Source organism: Uranotaenia lowii, chromosome 2 (assembly GCF_029784155.1).
Source record: "Uranotaenia lowii strain MFRU-FL chromosome 2, ASM2978415v1, whole genome shotgun sequence".
NCBI lineage: Eukaryota > Metazoa > Arthropoda > Insecta > Diptera > Culicidae > Uranotaenia > Uranotaenia lowii.
Window position 1 is genome coordinate 30457806 of NC_073692.1, and position 21111 is coordinate 30478916.

General features: G+C 36.9%; 2 protein-coding genes across 2 annotated transcripts in view; both read left to right on the plus strand.

Moving 5' to 3' along the window:
- Positions 1–21111, plus strand: part of LOC129741191 (uncharacterized) — a 302643-nt gene that overhangs the window by 1987 nt on the left and 279545 nt on the right. Inside the window, exon 2 of the mRNA XM_055732900.1 lies at positions 8351–8377. The gene's annotated coding sequence lies outside the window, so the exon portion shown is untranslated. The remainder of the gene's footprint in view (positions 1–8350; positions 8378–21111) is intronic.
- LOC129741187 (signal peptidase complex subunit 3-like) lies at positions 40–6109 on the plus strand. Its single transcript, XM_055732895.1, has 4 exons — positions 40–55; positions 275–389; positions 499–601; positions 5981–6109. Exons 1-4 carry the CDS (start codon positions 40–42, stop codon positions 6107–6109), a joined length of 363 nt encoding a protein of 120 aa, XP_055588870.1.

Here is a 21111-nt window from a genome sequence, read left to right on the forward strand (position 1 = left end):
ATTTCGTTGATTCAATTCTTGTATAAATTAGACCCAAGAATGGACCATAACACAGGTTAGAAACCTTACAATGGTCCAGTGTTATGCGCCAACTGACGTTGCTGATTTGCAGGATAAAGAGCAGTTTTACAGTGAATTGAACAGCGTGGTCGAGAAAATTTCGAAGGGTGACATTAGGTACTATCGGCTTCTGAGAAATTTTGGGAACAAAACACTAGCGCCAAAATAATATTGACGAATTAGACTTAAACCATTAATTCGAAAATTTTAATAGCATGCTTTGGAGTTTTTGTTTACACCACAATCGATGGAACGTTCTGCTGCTTGGCGTCAACTTTCTTCAACGATTACGGAACTCCAACTCGGATCAACACCGTCAAAGTGCTAGTGTAAGTTTGAAAAAGAGTCTCAACTACACGATATTATTGAGAAAAAAAGACCACGTAAGCATTTTCGATTTGGGATGGGAGTGATTCAATTTTCGATTAAATATTGCAGCAAAAACGTTCCGGACTTTACCGCTTCCCGGGAAAAGAACGATCTGGGCGTCCTGACGTTCGATCTCAAGGTTGTTCAACTGGAGCGTGAAGCAGCTATTCATGTATTTGACCAGACGGAACAAAACGGGGCAAAATCATGCAGGACTTCAAGAACATGAACACTAAGTGCTAATTCTGGGACGATGGCAATGGTTTGAAGTGAATTTCTAACTTCTAAGAGATTAAAGGTTTTCGATCTTTTAATTTTTCAGCGGCCCCCCCCTAAGAAGATTCTAAAAGCTATCATTCCGGTTTAGGATATAGAAAAACTTGTCCCCTGTGATTTGCTCGAACAAATGAAAAGTCCGGAGCGTGAGGAAATATCGACGGAACCAAAGCTTGAATTTAATTCCACACCAAATGCTTCGTTGGTTATTCAGGAGTATCTTTTACCAAAAGCGACCCCGAAGATCCCGGTTCAATTCGTTGGCGGAACGTGTCAGCAGTCAAGAATCCTTAGTTCTGCAATCATGTATGTTTAGTTGAAAGGAAAGAATGTTCGAAATAAATTTAAATTTGAAACCACGGGACCTTTTAATATGAATTTTCTCTATAGTTAATTGTATTAAGTAACACAAATTCTACCGTCTTTGCTATGACTAACGAATAACTGCTTTAAAAAACATGATAATAATTCTAAATTGGTTGGTTTTGCTCTGATGGCCGCTTGTCTTTACCCTCAAAACATTTGAATATCGACCTTGAACTGGAGAGATCCATTTTTGCAAAACTAACATGACTGATTTGGGAATCCGACATTCGGTGACACCTCCTATATATACTCACCTTGGATGTTTCGTCGGTCAATAAATGCTTGAATGCAAGTTGGAAGCTTGAAGACTTTTTCGCTGGTGGCAGCACCGTAAACAAAAAGTTAATGTCCCAGACTACTTGTTCGAAAAACTATTCAGCCGGGTATCTTGATAGAATAGAATATCTTTGGTGACATTCAAATCCACTTCGCTCCGACAATCAGGACCTAGAGCGCATCATGTGGCCCCATGATCTAGGATAGATCAGCGAAAACGGAGAGTTGTTTGTAGAATTTTGTGGCAACAACAACATGGTGATTGGTGGATTGCTCTTCCTTCATCAGCAAGCACATAAGGTCACTTGGCTATCTCGAGATGGCCGAAAAGAAAATCAAATTAACCACATCTGCATCAGCCGAAAATGTCCGCAACAAACGAAGCACAGACATTGCATCTGACCATCACCTCGTCCTTGGCGAGATAGGACTGAGAGTCCAACGGCGCCAGGAGAAAGTCGGGTGTCGATACGACGTCCGCCGGTTGGAGAATCCAGAGGTGAAAAGGGCATACGTCGAACAGCTAGAATCCCGAGCCTCGGAGCTGCCGACAGACGGTTCAGTCGAAGAACAGTGGTGTGGAATGGAATCAAGAATGCCTTTCTCACGACGAGCCATGGTACTTTCGGTAAAGTTTGTGGAAGAAGAAGTGAATGTATGTCGGATGAAACTTGATGGATGGTCGATGATCGGAGAAAGGCGAAAGACGGAATTGAGCAGGCATGTACCGGGTCAGCCAAAGCAGCCGCCCGCTTACGATATGCGGAGCTGGAAAAGGCAGTTAAACGAGCTTGTAGACGAGACAACAGAGCCTGGACAGCTCCCTAGCCGAAGAGGGAGAAAGAGCCGCCGCCAATGGAGGTATCCAATTAGTTTATGACATTTCTCGCCGCCTCAGTGGTGCAAGGACTAATGCAAGAATGCCGCTGAAAGACCGAGCAGGTTAGTTATTGACCGATCGAACAAATCAGCTCAAACGATGGACTGTGCACTTCGAACAACTCTTCCGAGTCACGAATAGCGATGGCCAACAGAATCCGCAGCTCGAAGCGCCAACAGTAAGTCGCATAAATGGCGTCAACTCGGAAGCGCTTTCGCTGGCTGAAAAAGAAGCGGCAATCAAAAACATGAAATCCAACAAAGCACCTGGGATCGATTGCATCCCTGCTGAAATGCTGAAAGCCGCCTCTGCCTTATCAGCGCAAATACCGTCTTATCGCTGACATCTGGGATACTGCAACATTCCCGGCTTACTGGATGCAGGGTATCCTTGTAAAGCTCTAAGAAAGGAGACCTGACCGAGTGCGGTAACTGGCGAGGCATAACGTTGATCTGTACAACCTTCAAAGTACTCTGCAAAGTGATCCTGAACAGGATATAGGAGAAAATCGACGCTACAATCCGACAAACAAATCAACGAATTCCAGGACTCTCTTTTGCTGGTGATCGTTGATTTCAAAAAATCATTCGACCGACTAAAACACGAAAACATCTGGGCGGCTCTAAGTCAACGAGGAGTCCCAGAGAAACTGGTCCTTTCATCGAAGCACAGTACGAGACATTTTCGTGTCTTTCACGACGGTGTCTTTTCCGATCCAATCCCGGTAACTGCTGGAGTGAGACAAGGATGTATCATATCATCTTTTCCTTATCGTAATGGATGAGATCTTGACTGGATCGATTGACTATAGGCCAAACTGAGGAGTGCCGTGGACTGGATCTCAAACGTGGAACTTCATCGCCGGTGTCATTAAAGGCGCTAGAAATCAAGATTCGAGAACGTAAGTGGAGAGGGATGAAACACGATGAAAACGAGATTTGCAGAAAGGCGCTTGACTGGAACCCAGATGGGCATCAAAGGAGAGGCATGCCCAGAAGCTCGTGACGGCGCAGTCTAGCAGCTGAAATCCGCACAGTTGACGAGAACCTTGGCTGGCAGTAAGTGAAGACGCTGGCTCCGGATCGCCTGGAGTGGAGGTTTTTTATCTCAGCCATATGCGTCGTTTAAACGGCGCCGGACCCTTAGGTAGGTAGGTAGGTCTCAAGAAATCTCTTTACGGATCGAAGCAAGAATTGGAACTGGAATGAAGCCTACAACTCCTATGTTCTCCAACTTGGGTTCGAGAGGTCGAAACTGAACAGCTGCCTGTACGAGTTTTAAGCTGGAAATAATGTCATCCATCTACAGGGTCCGGCATTTTAACTGCTACATTACTTCAATAGTAATTATTTCATTGCACACGAAACAGTATTGAACGAACCCTCGTCGCTTTGTTTACATTAAGTCTTAGCTATCATTGGATGTAAGTGTTACTTTTGTAATCAGGTGTTATCCGGAAAAATGGATCTCAAACAGAAACGTAGCGCTGTGGCTGTCTTGTTCCTAGCTGGCAAACGGCAGAACGACATAGTTCGTGAGCTATCCGATATAAGTGTGTGCACAAGTTTTGTATACCGTACAGTTAAAAGATACCTGGAGACCGGAAGTGCAAAAAAACGGTATGGTGAGGGACGCCGTCCTACTGTGGTGACACCTGCCATGGCGAAGATCGTCAAGAAGCGCTTTAAGAGAAATCCTCGTCGTAGCCTCGCCAGACAGATCACGAAGTCATGCCGACTCACTGACGGCCACCCGGCGACTGAAACCAGCATCGGTGATGGTGATCACCCGTGATGGCCGGACTCCGCTGGTTTTTGTCCCTGAAGTAGTGAAGATCAACCCAAATATATATCAGGAACTAGTTCTACAGAATGTCGTCGAACCGTGGGCACGTCGACATTTCGGTTCCAGGGATTGGGTTTTCCAACAGAAGTCAGCGCCGGCTCACAAAGCGAAGAAAACCCAACTTTGGATTGCGCAACATTTTCCAGAGTTCATTTCGAGCTCCGAGGGGCCGGCGAATTCCCCAGACCTGAACCCTATGGACTTCGCTGTTTGGAGTATGTTGGAGGCCGATGTCTTCTCTAAGAAACATGAAGGTGTGGAGGTTCTTGAAGCGACATCTTATGACAGCCTGGGATAAAATACCTGCGGGCCTCATACGATGCGTTCCTCGACCGTTTGCGGCGAGTGGTTAAACTCAAGGGCGAACAAGTCGAACTTTACCAGTGAATTTTGAAAAATTTATTTGTTTTCAAGAGAAATTGAATGAATTTGAAATAAAAAGTTGTTGTTTTGATCAATTTATATCAATTGCGGGACCCTGTACTCCTTTATGTGAATGATATTCTATTGGTATCCAACGATTTAGCTAAGCTGAAAGAATTGAAAAAGAAACTATGTGTCATGTGATTGAAAAAAAATTCAACAGGGTACATTATTCGAAATTGTTTATATCATTGATACCCAAAATTAAGTTGAATCATCATTTAACCGAATTGCAATAATTAATGTTTTTTATGTACAGAACGATAGGTGAAAATGTTTAAAGTTCTCTCGATTAAAAGAACCATAAAAATACTATTAAATCAAAACCGATCGTTTTCCCTACCCAACATCTTTATTTGCCTCGCGACTAACAACTTCAAACCAGCGACGCTTCCTCCCGCCAAAACAGCATCAGGAAAATAATGGCCAATTCGGGGTGCCGTTTTAATGTCTCCCGGAAAATCCTCCTATGACGAGCAAGCAATTGCCGACGACGACGATGGTGATGTTGTTGACGCGATGTTGCAAACAACGAGGACGCCACGAATGACGACAGCCTTCTCTCCGTTTTGTAACGATATAAAAGCTGATTAAATTCAATTTTCACGGAAATTGCCTTCCTCATGTTCTCTTCCTCGAGCAGTTCCGTTTTAACTATAGGTACCTACTAGCTAGGTAGATGAGCGAGGCAGGCTTTTTTGGCAATTTCGGAAATGTCACGTTTCCGGTGGTTTTACGCAACGCCGGGTTTGCATTTCTGCAGGAAAAAGGGTGACGACATATTTTGCTGGCTGGTGGGCTCTCATCAGTTGACGGCATTGTCGTCAGGAAAACTGAGAGTTAATTAAGTAATTCGCGAATTTTATTGCCTCTGTGCCACAGCAAAACGAATGTGATGTTCGGTACAGGAACGGAAACATACCCAACATTATCAACTCTGGAGAGGGACGTGTTGAGCTTGACATTGTTATTACCTGTGGTGCAGGAGATATCCTGATCATATTAAGTTGAAAAATAAAAATTCAATTTCGGGAAACCTTTAAACATTGTATCTCTGACTTCCTAAGTTTCAAATTCTGAAATATTTTAATAATGAACTTATTTCTTAACCTGTATTTGACATTTTAACGATGAGTCTTGAGTCGAAAATTTTGAACCAAGGTCTTTTAAATACTAGGTTATCCGACTTTTGCAGTAAGTAGGCGAGGAGAGCGCGGGATATTGGTGGTGGTGCTGGTTATCTTTGTTTACAAACATAAGAAAAAAGTTGTTTGGTGAGGCAAGATGATTCAATTTCATCAGATTTCATTTTTAGTTTCCCCAGGCCAGTTTCCATCTGCCACCGACCGTTGTTCGAAACGAATCAACCGGACATTATAAAACAGCTGATTTCTCTAGAGCCGGTGTTTTCCATACGAGCCAGCATCAATAAGTTTTTTTCTTCCCGCGATCAACCAGCCATGAAATCAAACCCATGAATACCAGAACCCATCGTTGACACCGGCAATCATCAGAAAACCGATCATCCGCGGGATTGTTCAACCTGAGCTTATCCTCGACGAGCGCACAAGCCAGTATTGTTTCTGGAAGCAACAGCAGGGTCGGTTAGGATAGGTGATAGAACGCGAAACTGACCATGGGAACCAATCGAGTTGAGCTGTCTACCATTCCGGTTGTTCTAGAAGTGTTTCCTATCAGTTTTCCTTTGTATTGGAACGAAATAAGAAAAATATACGTAATCTATGTTCCTAACTGTTCCCGAAAGTTAGGTTCAATAAAATGTAAAAACTTATTAAAATGATGACCGTCATTATTTTCACAAAAAGACCAGTTTGTGTGTGTTGAACGTTTATTGCCGTTAAACCGCTTAAACTGCCGAAGAAATCTGCTGAGAAAGTCTTTAACCAGCAGTTGCACTCTGCTATAAATTTCTGAATTCATTTGACGACGCTGATGAGCTATCGGTGCACTGAATTGAAGGAAGTTTGCCTAAGTGATGTATGTGTCGGAGAGCTTCACTTCCTCCTTGACAGGCAATGGAATGTTCACATATCGTTCACTTTAAGTAACTCCGAACGGCCTGTTCCTCGACTCTAAACCAGTCAGGCATCTCGTCGACGACGAAACGTTACTTCATCTGTCGGTTCAAGTCACTTTCTAGAATACTATTGAAATGGCGCAGAAAAAAATGTTCGTCTGGTAGATTAACGCAGGTAACGCTCGTACAGGATGTATACGTACAGCATCGAAAAACAGCCTTAAAAAAGACGGTGTGGTTTGCATCCAGCTGTAAATACAAATGAGCATCATTGTTCAAATGTTTAGCAGAAGGTATTAGCTGATTACCTAGAACCTCCGGACAGGTATCCTTTAGCCCTTTTATTAAAATCTCTCCGTCAGGCTGATTATTTTGGGGATGTCTTCGTCTTCGAGTGCTTTGTTGGTAAACAAACGCAACGTGTCCATGGTAGCCAATTTGAGAAATCTACATGGCTGATTCAAATATTTGGTTGATCAGTACACCTACTATATACCCCCCTTGTTTTGAACGAGTTTGAGGTACCTACCAAGGTGTGTATATATTCAGGAGGTGTTACCGAATATCGAATTCCCGATTCAGCCATTTTGGCTATGCAGGCTATGCAACTATGCGGAACTCATGAAGTTTGTTTACCAACAAACCACCGAAAAGCTGAGCAAAAAATAAACAAACTCATTGAGAGCCCCGCTCACTCCTCGCCTACTTACTGTGAAAGTCGGAGAACCTAGTGTATTAAAAGACCTTGGTACCTACCTATAAATAAAAATAAAAATTCTGAAGTACAAAGGAGGATCCTAACAAAGTAGGCAACATAAACATGTTTTTTGTAATGGCAAAATAGTATATCGCGAACAATGTGGTGGAAAGAAGGTGATGAAGAAACACGCACACTAATACAGAACTCGTTATTCAAGAAGTAAAAAGGTAAACAAAGCCTACGTCACTTGCCAGGATGTTTATGTATCCTAGGCGAGAATCGTAAACAGCAGTTGGCAATGATTTTTTTCTCTATAGTTTTCGCTGTTGGTTGTTTGTTTGGAAATGCAACTGACGTCACAAATTGTCATGGTTTCAATGTTTACAAAAAAAAACTTTTACTAACACTTAGCACGGGATTTCCATCGCCACCTGAGATGTGTATACAGGTTGTATCGCGAATTCTCAGACCACCAAAGCAAAATATGCTGCAGTGCTTTCCCGGGACCATGTAATTAAATAACGAAACGAGCCACCCATAAAGATAAATAAGGATGCATTCAAACATAAATTATTAATTTTGGGACTAGAATCGGGATTGCAGCTTGCAATAGGCAAGTGATTTTTTTAAAATAGTTAAGAAAAACTCTCCGATGAAAGATGCAATCGATTTTCCATAAGGTTTTAATTTTCATTAAATTGCATAAACCATAAGTTTTTCCCAGTGTATCAAATGTATAATTTTTGTAATATTTTAATTGAGTTATCATAACATTCTCAAATTGAACATAACGGTTGAATTGGATCCATAAATCAGTAGGGATTATGACTAGAGAAGATGTTTTAATTTCGTGTTCAGTTCGATACCGATGATAAACTCTTTTGGGAAAAATAGCGTATATACCAGTCCATTTTGTCCCGTGTTGTAGTTATACTAGCGCTTAAACATGTACGTATAGCGTAAGCAATGGTGGAGAAAAATATGCGTGCATAAATATTTGTTGGGGTGCCTTAAAAAAAATGGATTTATTTTGAGTTCAATTTCTTGATTGAACGTAATGAATGTGGATTAAAATAAGAGTCTAATATATCTATGCATTTTTTTTTTCTTTTTTCAGATAAATTTAATCAAACTTGAAGAAAAGGTGAGTTTCCAAACAAAAAAGGCAACATTAAAAACTCTTGAGCTAAACCTTCGCCGAAGATCGTGAGTAATAGGAATGGAAGATAATCCCGAAAGCTGATGCAAGCAGTGATTAGACGGGAAGAAACCGCTGTTCGTTGAGATTTGAAATAAGGCCAATGTTGCTGCAGTCGAACGTTTGTATTTTTCACACTCAGCAGCTGAATGAAAGTTTAAAAAAAGCCAATATTTGGTACCAGGTTCTGACTGAACGAATCTTATACCTACTTACTTAAGTAATGATGCCGTGTCGATTCTAGGGCGCGTAGGGCCGTGGTAAAAGATCTCCACTTTGACGATCCGGAGCCAGCGTCTTCACTTGGTCCAGTAGATCCAGTTGTCAGCCCACCAAGCGCGTTGCCCAGCTACCATAAAACTGGAGGGATTTTCTGTTTTGATCTCCATCGACTTGGTCTTTCCGATATTGAGTGTGAGATCTGGTGCCTTGGAGCTTTCGATGAGGTCGCCGAGTTTGCTCTGCATATCCGATTGTTTTTGGGCCAGCAAAACAAATGCTTCTGCCAGGTCAAGGTCGTTTACATGCTCCCTAGCTGAAGAATTCCACGGTAATCCTCGGTTCGATCTACATCGTCGATTCAATCAAAATCTCATCCATTACCATGAGAAAGAGTAGCGGTGTTAAAATACATCCTTGTCTCACTCCAGCAGTTACAGGGATTGGATCAGACTGTGCTTCGTTGAGATGGACTAGAGTTTACAGCAGGGGTGGCCAAGATTTTCAAAAGGCGGGCCAAATTTAAGTACTGAGATTTGCTTGCGGGCCACACAACATTTTTTTCTTTATTATATAATGCAAACAAAATTCAGGGGGTTACCTAAAGTATAAATATAGCCAAATATTTTTTAAAAGTTTTAAAAATGAAAATTTTTGAGATTCAGTACAGATTTTTACCAGTTCTTCTTTATTTGATCAAAACATAAATTTAAATATGTTTAATATATTTTTATCAAGATTATACCATCCAATTAAGTTTCAATACATGGGTTATCAATTAAATACCGTACCCTAGGCTGTAATGGGTCACGGCGACGGCGTGCATTACTGTGTTTATGGAAGTTGACGGTTTGGAAACAGACTCTAAACTAACATAAACCTGAAAGGGCGGTTGCACGTAGCCTTATTCGATATGAGATCACAGAAAGTGAATTAAAAGGTGCTTCAATATCGTATACTTTTTCTTTGATGATCCATGTTGATAAGGTGAATGGGAGTTGAAACACTTGCCCTCCCTTCCGTTGGACAACAACAGCATTGCGCAGTGTAAATATCACAATTAGCAGTTTAAATGTTGATATTTCCACTTTTCCACCATGCGCAAGTTAGATTAGAATAGACAGTATTATAAATGAATGATAACTGCCAAAATTAGAAAGGCAATTTAATTGTACAAGAATTAGTGGATGAAGATGTTAACAATTGGTTAACACATGGTTAGGTATTCAATGTGCTACTAGGCAAGGTAAAGTAACAGTATTCTTCTCCCCAATGCTCTAGTAAGTGTGCATTTGCGGTTTATGAATTTCGAAGGCTTATTCTTAAATCAAGCATTTTACAAGAACTAGAGGCTAATTGGATCAAGATGCTGTTTAGACAGTTTCCTGTCAAGAATATTTCCTTTTCGTTTCAATACTTTTTGATAGATTTGTCAGTTTTTTTGGTTAGGTGTGAAATTGAAATAATGAAGTAAAAGAATATTGGAGATTTATAAATAGGAGTGTAATTTATTTCATCAGAAACAGATTGAGGAAAGTTGCTCTAAGAAGTTGTTAAGCGTTCGAAATTTTAGAAGAATAGCATTGTCATTAGCAGCATGGTCCGATTATTAATTCAATCATGCTATTTATTTTATGGTTTGTATAACGGGAGAGGGGGGGGGGGGGGGGGGGGGGTTGACAATTAAAAATTCCGTTTTATGGTATCCAAGTTGTTTATATAATTACAGAGCAGCCGCATATTTATTTTGAATTCCTAAGGAATCACACATTGGGAAACATCTTTAATTACCCAATCCATCTGAATCTAGTTCTTTCTTGTTTTAATATTTTTTTTTTGTAGTTCGATCTATAGCTCGATTAGGTTTGAAATTAAAATAAGGATGTATAAGATAAAAGGTATGATTTTGATAAACAAGAACCTTCTCGTCCAAGAAAATAATATCGGGGTTTTAAAAATTGACATTTATTTTAACCAAACCAAAGATCAAGGAAGGTTGTTTTGAAAAGTTGTTCCAAATTAGCAATGAGGTTTTAGAAGAACAGAATCGACATTTGCATTATGGTTTATATCCTGTTGTTTTGATAAGTCAATGTTAGTACAAAAGATATTGATCATGCAATTCATAATTGGATCTCTATTTTATTTTTAAATTTTCCAAAAATTTGGTACAATTAATATTTGTTTTTTAAATTGCGACCCAGAGATGGGTCTTGACTCAAACATTCAGTCAGCGAAACTTTTTTTGTAGAGAAATGAATCCAACTTAGATGAAATTTCATATTTGGATATCCAGCCAATTTCGGTGTTTGGCACCGCCTTATTTCTATTTTTAAATTGCGACCCAGAGATGGGTCTTGACTCAAACATTCAGTCAGCGAAACTTTTTTTGTAGAGAAATGAATCCAACTTAGATGAAATTTCAGGGACTAGATAAGAGAAAATCGATGTTGAAAAACATGCGAAAAAAATTCGCCTTGTCTCCCGGTGAGACTTGAACCCACAGTTCAAGTCCTGTAGTAGAATGTTAATACATGGGCCCCGGAGAGGCGCAAGATGTGGGTTCAAGTCTCACCGGGAGACAAGGCGAATTTTTTTCGCATGTTTTTCAACATCGATTTTCTCTTATCTAGTCCCTGAAATTTCATCTAAGTTGGATTCATTTCTCTACAAAAAAAGTTTCGCTGACTGAATGTTTGAGTCAAGACCCATCTCTGGGTCGCAATTTAAAAATAGAAATAAGGCGGTGCCAAACACCGAAATTGGCTGGATATCCAAATACGGCAAACGCATCAATTCTCATCATAACTGACAACCCGTGCAGGATATGAGAAGGCAATGCAAATCTTGCCGTGCTTAAAAATGTCCAAACTTGATTCCAACTACCGTAAGATGAAATGATGGGAATAGAAATAGACCAAGAAAAATGATTATGATCACATGGGAGAACTATTCCCTTCATTCCGATAGACATCGACACTCAACCAGTATAATATTCATACGCCAGGTTGGTCTCCTGTAGTAGAATGTTAATACATGGGCCCCGGAGAGGCGCAAGATGTGGGTTCAAGTCTCACCGGGAGACAAGGCGAATTTTTTTCGCATGTTTTTCAACATCGATTTTCTCTTATCTAGTCCCTGAAATTTCATCTAAGTTGGATTCATTTCTCTACAAAAAAAAAACATTAATATTTGTGTTTAGCGAAATTCTATAATTGAAGCATTGAGAGATAGCTTCTTATCAAGATGTTTTGTTCTGAATACGGGAAATATGTTTTATTAGTCAATCTATATTCATCTCGAATAAAAACGATCATAAATTCAAAGTTATTGAATCGAGTAAGGTTAGGTGACAGGTAGGGATAACTCAACTACGGTAAGATAGTGAACCCTTCTGACAATGACATCGAGACGTTAGCATATGATAACTTTTGTTACCATACTGTTACTGCTCGGTTGAATTGGAGGTTGGGTTAACTCGAAGCTCATGTAGGGCCCAATTGTCCCAGTCCGTCGAGCACTATCTTAACGCTTCCCTAAACTGGTGCTTCAGAACCCTCGGGCTCTGTTGCCGCTATCCTACTCTAAGCTATTCTACTCTCATGTAAATTTTCCTCTTCTGTCCCCCGATCTGTTTTTCCTTTCCGGGTCAGCCAGGTAGCTCATAAACCCATACAAAAAAAAAAAAAAATACATGGGTTATCAATTAAATATAATTTTCCGACACACAGCTTTTTTAGAGATTTTAAACTTTCTTAGCTTATACATCCCATTAGGATCACTCTGCAGAATGAAATTGTTCAACACAAACTATCCTTCCTAAGCTTTTCGAACTCAGATGAAATTTTCTTATAAAAAGAGCTCTTCTGTGTTATGTTCTTGTGTTGTTCTTTAAGAAACTTTCAAAATTTACTCATACCTAATCCAAAAGTTTAAAATTTTAATGATCGTTTTTTTTAATTTCCCATTTGGTGAAATTTTAAATTCAACAATTGGAAAAGCCGTTTATAAAAAGGATAAAGATGATTATCATTTTAGTGTACTGAGTTATTCGAGTTCTTTCGTAATTTATGAGCGTATCTCCCTAACGCTTTCTAAACTCTCTAAAATAATAATAGTTTCCGCTTGAAGATTCTCAACGCTCCCAAAAAAGTGGAGGTCACTTTCAATACCACTACCTGAAGTAACTAAATAACAAATATTTATTGCATGATACGTGATTGGAAGTTCAAACAATATGTAAAATGTTGTAAAATTGAAGAATATAAAAATGTTTGATTTTTTACAGAAAATAACGAGAATAGTGCAAACAGTTCTTACAAGAGAGCAGCCATTTCAGAAGTGCATTTTTATGAATGGAATACGACAGTTGAATAAATCCATAAAAAAATAAATCTTTTCCAGTACAATAAAACACCACATTGATTCTACTTGCTTCTTTAGAGATCTCTGCAATAAAAAGTAATAGTAAAATGAAATTCAAATTCATCGAAAATTTTCACCTTTTTGTTCACATTTTCTCCTAAACAAAACGTCAAAGATTCTTCTGTCATCTCGAATCAAGCATTGTTTGATGATGTTTAGGCCCAAGCATAATTCACTGAATTGCAAAATATTCAGTTTATTATCAGTCTAAAAAATTCAATGCCTTGACAAATTTTACAAAATTTATATAAACGACACAATTTACCAAAATGACAAAATTCTCAAAAAATACTAAATTTAAAAATCGTGAAAAAGACTAAATCGACTAAATTAACAAAATTCTCAAAAAAGACAAAATTGACGAAAATGACAAGTTTGACAAAAAGCAAAAGTTGAAAAAAATTTACCAAACCGTCAAATTTGACAACATTGACAAAATAGAGAAACTTAAAAAAAATGACAAAATGAGTCAATTTAACAAAAATAATTAAATGGTAAAAACTAGGTAAAATTAAAAAAACTTACAAAAATGACAAAAATGATATAATTCACTTATTTGACCAAACTGACAAAAGTGACAATTTGACAAAAATGACAATTTGACAAAAATGACAAAAATTACAAAAAGAAACAGAAAAAAATAAAAAAAAGGACAACATGACGAAAATGACAGAAATGACAAAAATGACAAAAATTACATAAATCGAAAAAATGACAAAATTACAAAATGACAAAAACGTAATAAATGACAACAATGACAAAAATAATAAAAATGAAAAAAAATAGAAAAATGTCAAAAATGACAAAAAAATGAAAATTTTTTTGAAAATGACAGAAATGACAAAAATGATAAAAACGTCATAAATTATAAAAATGACAAAAATGGCAAAAATGACAAAAATGACAAAAATGACAAAAATGACAAAAATGACAAAAATGACAAAAATGACAAAAATGACAAAAATGACAAAAATGACAAAAATGACAAAAATGACAAAAATGACAAAAATGACAAAAATGACAAAAATGACAAAAATGACAAAAATGACAAAAATGACAAAAATGACAAAAATGACAAAAATGACAAAAATGACAAAAATGACAAAAATGACAAAAATGACAAAAATGACAAAAATGACAAAAATGACAAAAATGACAAAAATGACAAAAATGACAAAAATGACAAAAATGACAAAAATGACAAAAATGACAAAAATGACAAAAATGACAAAAATGACAAAAATGACAAAAATGACAAAAATGACAAAAATGACAAAAATGACAAAAATGACAAAAATGACAAAAATGACAAAAATGACAAAAATGACAAAAATGACAAAAATGACAAAAATGACAAAAATGACAAAAATGACAAAAATGACAAAAATGACAAAAATGACAAAAATGACAAAAATGACAAAAATGACAAAAATGACAAAAATGACAAAAATGACAAAAATGACAAAAATGACAAAAATGACAAAAACGACAAAAACGACAAAAATTACAAAAATAACAAAAAAGTGACAACAATGACTCAAATTATAAAATCACAACAATAATGACCAAAGTGACATTATGTCATTTATGTCAATTATGTTTATTTTTGCAGTTTTATCAATTTTGTCATTTTTTAAAATTTTGTTTGTTTGGTGTACCAGCCAAAGGCTGAAAATCTCTAATGAAGATATATATGTTTTGTTGGTTCGGTCAAATTAGTTAATTTGTCCAATGTGGTCAATTTCGCCAATTTTGTCACTTTTGTAAATTTTTGTAAATTTTGTCAATTTGGTTATTTTAAACAATTTATTTGCATTTGGTCGTTTTGTCGATTTCACCAGTTTTGAAATGATTTTAGCGGCTATATCGGTGAAATTTTATATTCTTTGAGAAATAATATTTAAGAATTCAAAAATTATAGACGGATAGAAGATTAAAATCACCCTTCCGCTCATTTTCGCCTTATTCTAATCTTCTATCCGTCTAAAATCTATTATTAAATATTCTTTCTCAAAGAATATGAAATTTCACCGATGTAGCCGATAAAATAACTTCATTTAAAAAAGTTAATTTTAATCTTTATGTTAATCTCAAACTTTTTTTGTTTTTTTTTTCAAATCTGTCAATTTTAACAAAAAATATAAATTTTACAAAATCAATCGTAAATTTGGCCGATTATTGGACCCTACGTTACCGCATCGTATTTTACTCCAGCGATGGTAATTCTCAAGTAACCAAAAGTGTCCTACTTAATCTTGGGCTACTAATACTGAAAATAAGTGCTTGAATTAGACTTCTGATCAAACATAAAAAAAACTAAACAAATAGCATATAACATTTTTGTGCGTTCCAAGTACCATCGAAAATCTAGAATTCAATTTGATTTATCGTGCTTCGTTACAAACTTCTTACGAATTTTGTTGGTTCCGTGAAGAACTTCATATGAACTTTTTGATTCCATGCAGAACTTGTTACGAACTTTTTGTTTCCATGAGGAACTTCCAAAGAACTTCAATGCAAACGTAAGCGTCAAGATTTTGCACATGAGTGAATAACAGAAAATCAAAGCTACGAATATACGAACAACGAAATAAACCCGCAAATAATCTACAAATGATCAAAACGGAAAGATGACATAAATCTTAAAGATTTTTTAAAAATATATTTCACATTGTTTTTAAATTTTAACAATACATATCCAATAACCGAAACAAAAAAAACACATCTCCTTGTTGACCATCCCATTTTTTATTTAATTTTCCATTGCGGAGTTATTACTACAGCCTTACTACTCTCTCATAATTTATTGGTTTGAAATTATAGAGGAATAAAACTTTGAACTCCAGATGAGTTTAGAGAGAAGCTGAAAGCTTAAAATAAAGAAAATAGTTAATTTTCAATTATAAATGAAAAACCGAATAAAATTTCATTTAAAGAAACCGTTTTTCAATAAATTCAGAAGGATACCAGTTTAATGTTTCAAACATCAAATCAAACGTCGTTTTAAGATTTGAATCAATTCCTTGAGTTCTTTTTCTCCTCCAACTTGAGCTGAAAATTCATCTTGCAAGTTACTCCAACAACAAGGACGAATCAGGCAGGATAGTATATTGAAAACATAATGATACCCTATTATGTTTTCAATATACTCTTTTTCTCCACTTCAGTGGTCAATCCGGACAAAGATTCGAAACACATTGTTGTGCTTTTTTTAATTATTTTCTTAATTTTTATTTTTGAGTTATCATATGCTGTAACTCCAAAAAGATTTCATTGAGATTATAGGTACTTATTTTAAAAAAATCCAGAAACGGGATCATAAAGGCTATTCCATGAGTCGGTAATTCGAAAATCATCAATTAGTTGATAGTTAAGTTATTCATATGAAAATCATGATAATTTTCAAATACTTCTATTCTGTATACAATTTGAATTTTTATATCTTCAAGTAATTTTGGATTTACTGCGTTAGAAATTTTGTAATCATAATATTATGATTCAGAATTAACCTTCCAAAGCCGTTCGCTTAATATGCGTTTAGGGGAAATTTGAGCTGCGGTTTGATTTCGTTCTACTGGCAGCAAATGTCAACCGATTTTGATGATATTATATTCAATGTGCAGAAAAATTTATTCTAATTACTCAACATTTGAAAATAAAGTCGATATGTATTATCAGCTTATCAGAAACTGGTTCAGAAAGTAAAAAATCCGAAAAATCAATTTTATTTTTTAAATACTCATAACTTTTGACAGCTTTTCTGTATTTAAAAGTTTCATTGATGTTTAAAATCATCAAAAACCCATCTAACCGACAATCTATAAATATGTTGGGGTCCAATGAAAGTTTTGACCGCTATCTCAAATCTTCCGATAAATAAAACCTTACTTTAAAAAACGACATTCTATTTTGGAATTGCTTAGTTGTATTTCATTTCCCAATGAACCGATTTTCAAAAATCAAATTTTAATTTTTTGTCGTTAATTTGATCATTATTTTCAACATAGTTGGTCTGTCAAAATTCCCAGTTCTTCAGTATATTGGAATGAAGATAAAGATGTTTGAAATGTGCGCTTTGGGTCATATTGACCCGAACAGCTTTGGAGGGTCAAAAAACTATCATTTGTTTAATGATTTTGTATAACATATATCCACATATAATTAACAGACAGAAAGGTTACAATCCACTGTCAAGTGTATTCAAACAGGTATTTATTCAGTACTTTTTTGTTTTTGTTTTTTAATTTTTTTTTATTCATGTATTTTTTCTTATTTGATTTTTGTATTTATTTTGTATATGAAGAGTTTTGTAATTTTATCTTTTTTTGTAGTTTTTGTCATATCATGTGATTTTAATTATTTCTCCTATTTGGAAATATCACCTAATGAAAATTCAAAGTTTGGAATTCTTATACCTAATATTAAATGAAAAATATGTGGTTCGGTGCGGGTTATCAGTCATTTATTTAGCCTTCGCTTGACTTAAAACCGTTCCAAAAAGTCGATTTTTTCTGCAAAAATTTAGTCGATAGACAGGTTGTCTCATCGATGGTATTTAAAAGATAGCAAAAATTTAGTACATTGTTTTCACAACTTTTCTCAACGGCCATCAAACTATCCAAAGACAGGTATTAAATGAAAATTAATTTTGATTCAAATTAGTCTACCTTCGGGCATCTCACGACAGGTTTTAATCCTCCGTAGAAGATGCTGCCATTTATACACCTCCAAACACAATGGTCCAGTAGTAAAATTCTATGTTCGATTTTACTGTGTTCTTTCATCGAAAGAGGCACCCTAATCCTTATCTATCTACGAGGTGCAGTAATAAATTTTCTCACTTCATAAAGCTCAACCCAATTTCCCCGCTCTGCTCCGTTGCGAATACTTCGGGGTTGGATGCAGCAAAGTATAAAATAGTCTGGCACCGGAGTCCTCCTGGTCCTGGCCCTGGTCGGATGGGTAATTCAAACACAGCACAATTGAGAAGATGATGCTTATGCAGCAGTTTTTTTCTGACTATGTTATTTTCATATATTTTAGTATAAAAAGAACGTGTTTCAGCAAAGCACAGAAAAAACCGGGCAAACACCCAACCTCTCTCTGTGTCGGACTTTTGAGCAACAGCAGTAGCATATCCCCTCGTAATATGTATATGGGATGGTGTTTGGGTTTGATGGTGCTTTTAAAATTTGAATATCAACTCTCTGATGCGATCCTGTCGACACGGGACGAACAAACGAAGTGAAATGTTTAAGCATTTTTATGACACCCGTCGTCGTCGCCGTGGAATATAACCTGGACTCTGTGCAGGTCGTTTGGTTAAGCTTGCTGGGAAAAATTATTTCATTTATTCGCTCATTAAGCTCTCGGGGCGCCACTGAAGGGCGTTAAAAATATTAGGCGGAAATTTTGTTCCATCTTTTCAGGGGATTCGGAAAATACATGTTATTACTTTGAAAGCTCAAAGTATTAAAAAATTACAGATTGTTTCATAATTTTCTCGAAAATGTGGTTTGGTGCAAAAAATAGTGGAATTCTATAATATTCAAATTGGCACTCTTAGAACATTAACGGTTGAAGAAAAACCCGGTGGATGAGTGCTGAAAAATCATTGAACACAAATAGTAATCAGGAATTCTGTATTTGTAAAAATTTAGGATGAAAAAGAATGAAAAAAATGTCAAAAATGAAAAAATAGAATTGAAATATTTTTTTATAATTATGACAAAAATGACAAAAAAAAACAGAAATAAAAAATGACACAAACGACAAAAATGACAAATGAATGAAAAAAAATGAAAAAAATGCTCAAAAATGATCAAAAAGAACAAGAATGGAACAATTACAAAATGACAAAAATTTAAAAATGTCAAAATGACAAACACAACTGAAATTTAAATTGACAAAAAAGACAATTCTGTCAAAAAACTTTAAATGACAAAAATGACAATATGTATGTATGTATGTATGTATGTATGTATTTCTACCACCCAGGTAGCAAGGCACAGCCGGTAGCAGCGAGCAACTTTTACTTTATAATTTGATCAAGATTCTTCAACAGGATTAGTTCAAAATGACTTTGAATGGACTGTTTCAAGGGATAAGAGATGTAAGCAGAGGCACTTACATATCTAAATAGGGATAGGATCGAATGGTCTCCATCGAAAGAGCATTTCAAACTTATCGAGCGTCAGAGTCGAGCCATTACAACGCAAAGCGCTCAGCTGGGTGGGGAGACGGACCCGTCCTCAATCCACGATCCCGGGCTGGTGAGGTAGCCCAATGCTCTCCTCAAGAATCGCTTCAATCGGATGCCCGGATGGACCCTCCCAAAACCCCGAATATCATTATTTAATAAAATTCTGGTAAGCTGAATAATATATTAGTAAAATGAAATGAAAGTCATGAAAAAAAAGGAATTACAAATAACATGTCAACTTGAAGCTAAAGTAACAAAGAAGGGAACATGTAAGAAGAAAATATATTAAATAATGGTTAAACTAACAAAGGAAAATTATTTTAAAAAGAGCTTTATAGGTTATGTTCGGCTTTCGGTCTTTCGGTCAAGATTTTACAACACTTTTTATGTGCTCTTCATCCAACGTTTCGAATATTTATTTATTCTTTTTCAAGGAACTAAAAATAAAGCATAAAGCATAAAACATATTTCTTGTGAAACGAAAAAATGTTCACTTACTCGAACATTCGTGCTATAGTCCGAAATAGATGCGCTCCTAAAGCGTTCATCAATCGTCGGTTTCTGGCTATAAAATTTGAATTTGAAAATGGTTCAGCTCAGAAGTGAGGAGGATAGCGTGTAACTTACGTGCCCAATACTATAATCTGGCCTGGGCGGCGGCGCCTAATCCGTATTCCGAATGACGTCCCGAAGCAACACTTTATCCACTCGACTCACAGTTTGTTATTGTTGTTTGGGTTTCTTCTTCATAGCCAGAAACCGGCGCCGATGAGTGCTTGTGAGCTATCTGAGAGAGTGTGTGGAACACTCCGCCGTAGGAGATCGCTCTTCCGTCCGTGTCGCTCTGTATATTGACGGTATTCGGAGTGCTTTGGATATAGCACATTTCGAGTACCTCTAGATGCCGGCGGTGCTTGTTGGAGCTGTCGAGAACGGTGGCTTTTTCAAAGTCGAACATGTGTCCCTGGTCGAAGCAATGTTCAACAACGGCCGATTGTCGTAGCTCTCTGATGGCTGGGTCTGATGATGTGGACCCTGAGGCGATGATTCGGTTTAATTTGGTGACGTCACATTTATGCTTGGACATTCTAGTACGAAGTTTGTAGCTAGTTTGCCCAACATAAACTTTTGAGCATGTCTCGTTACGGTCGGATGCGCCTGCGCATGGGATATTGTAGACCACATTGGAACGATCGATCGGTTGTATCGGGTCCTTAACCACAGGCAGTAGGCTGCGTATCGTATGTTGTTGCGTGGTGCCGATGCGTACTTGCGGATAGTCCGTTTTCAGTGAGCGAACTATGTTCGCAGTTAGGCCGTCGATGTTCAATATGGATCGGTAATGTTGTGTGGGTGTGTCTTGTGTGTTTTGGCTGGTGGTGTCGGTTTCGTTCGCTTTCTGCACTAATCTATTAATTAACGTTGTTGGGTAATCGTTTAATTTCAAATTTTCATGAATCAACCTGAGTGCGGCGTCGGGGGAAACGTTTGTCGAAAAGGTTTTCACACGTTTTATGAAATTCAGAGCCGTGTTGATTTTGAGCCGTGTGTTATGAGCTGATCTGAAGTTTAAAAAGCGACCCGACGAAATTGCTTTTCGATACCACTCGGTTTTTATTGATTGGTCTGCGTGTCTGATCAGTATCAAATCCAAGTACGGGAGGCGATGATCTGACTCTATCTCGACAGTAAATTGGATTTTCGGGTGGTATTGATTGAACTTTTCTCTTACCTGTTCGACATGTTCTCTTGGTAGGGCTAGCAGTAGGTCATCAACGTATTTCCTTAGGAATTAAAGCTAAAAACGTATAAAGCAACAGCCCCTTGCATCTAC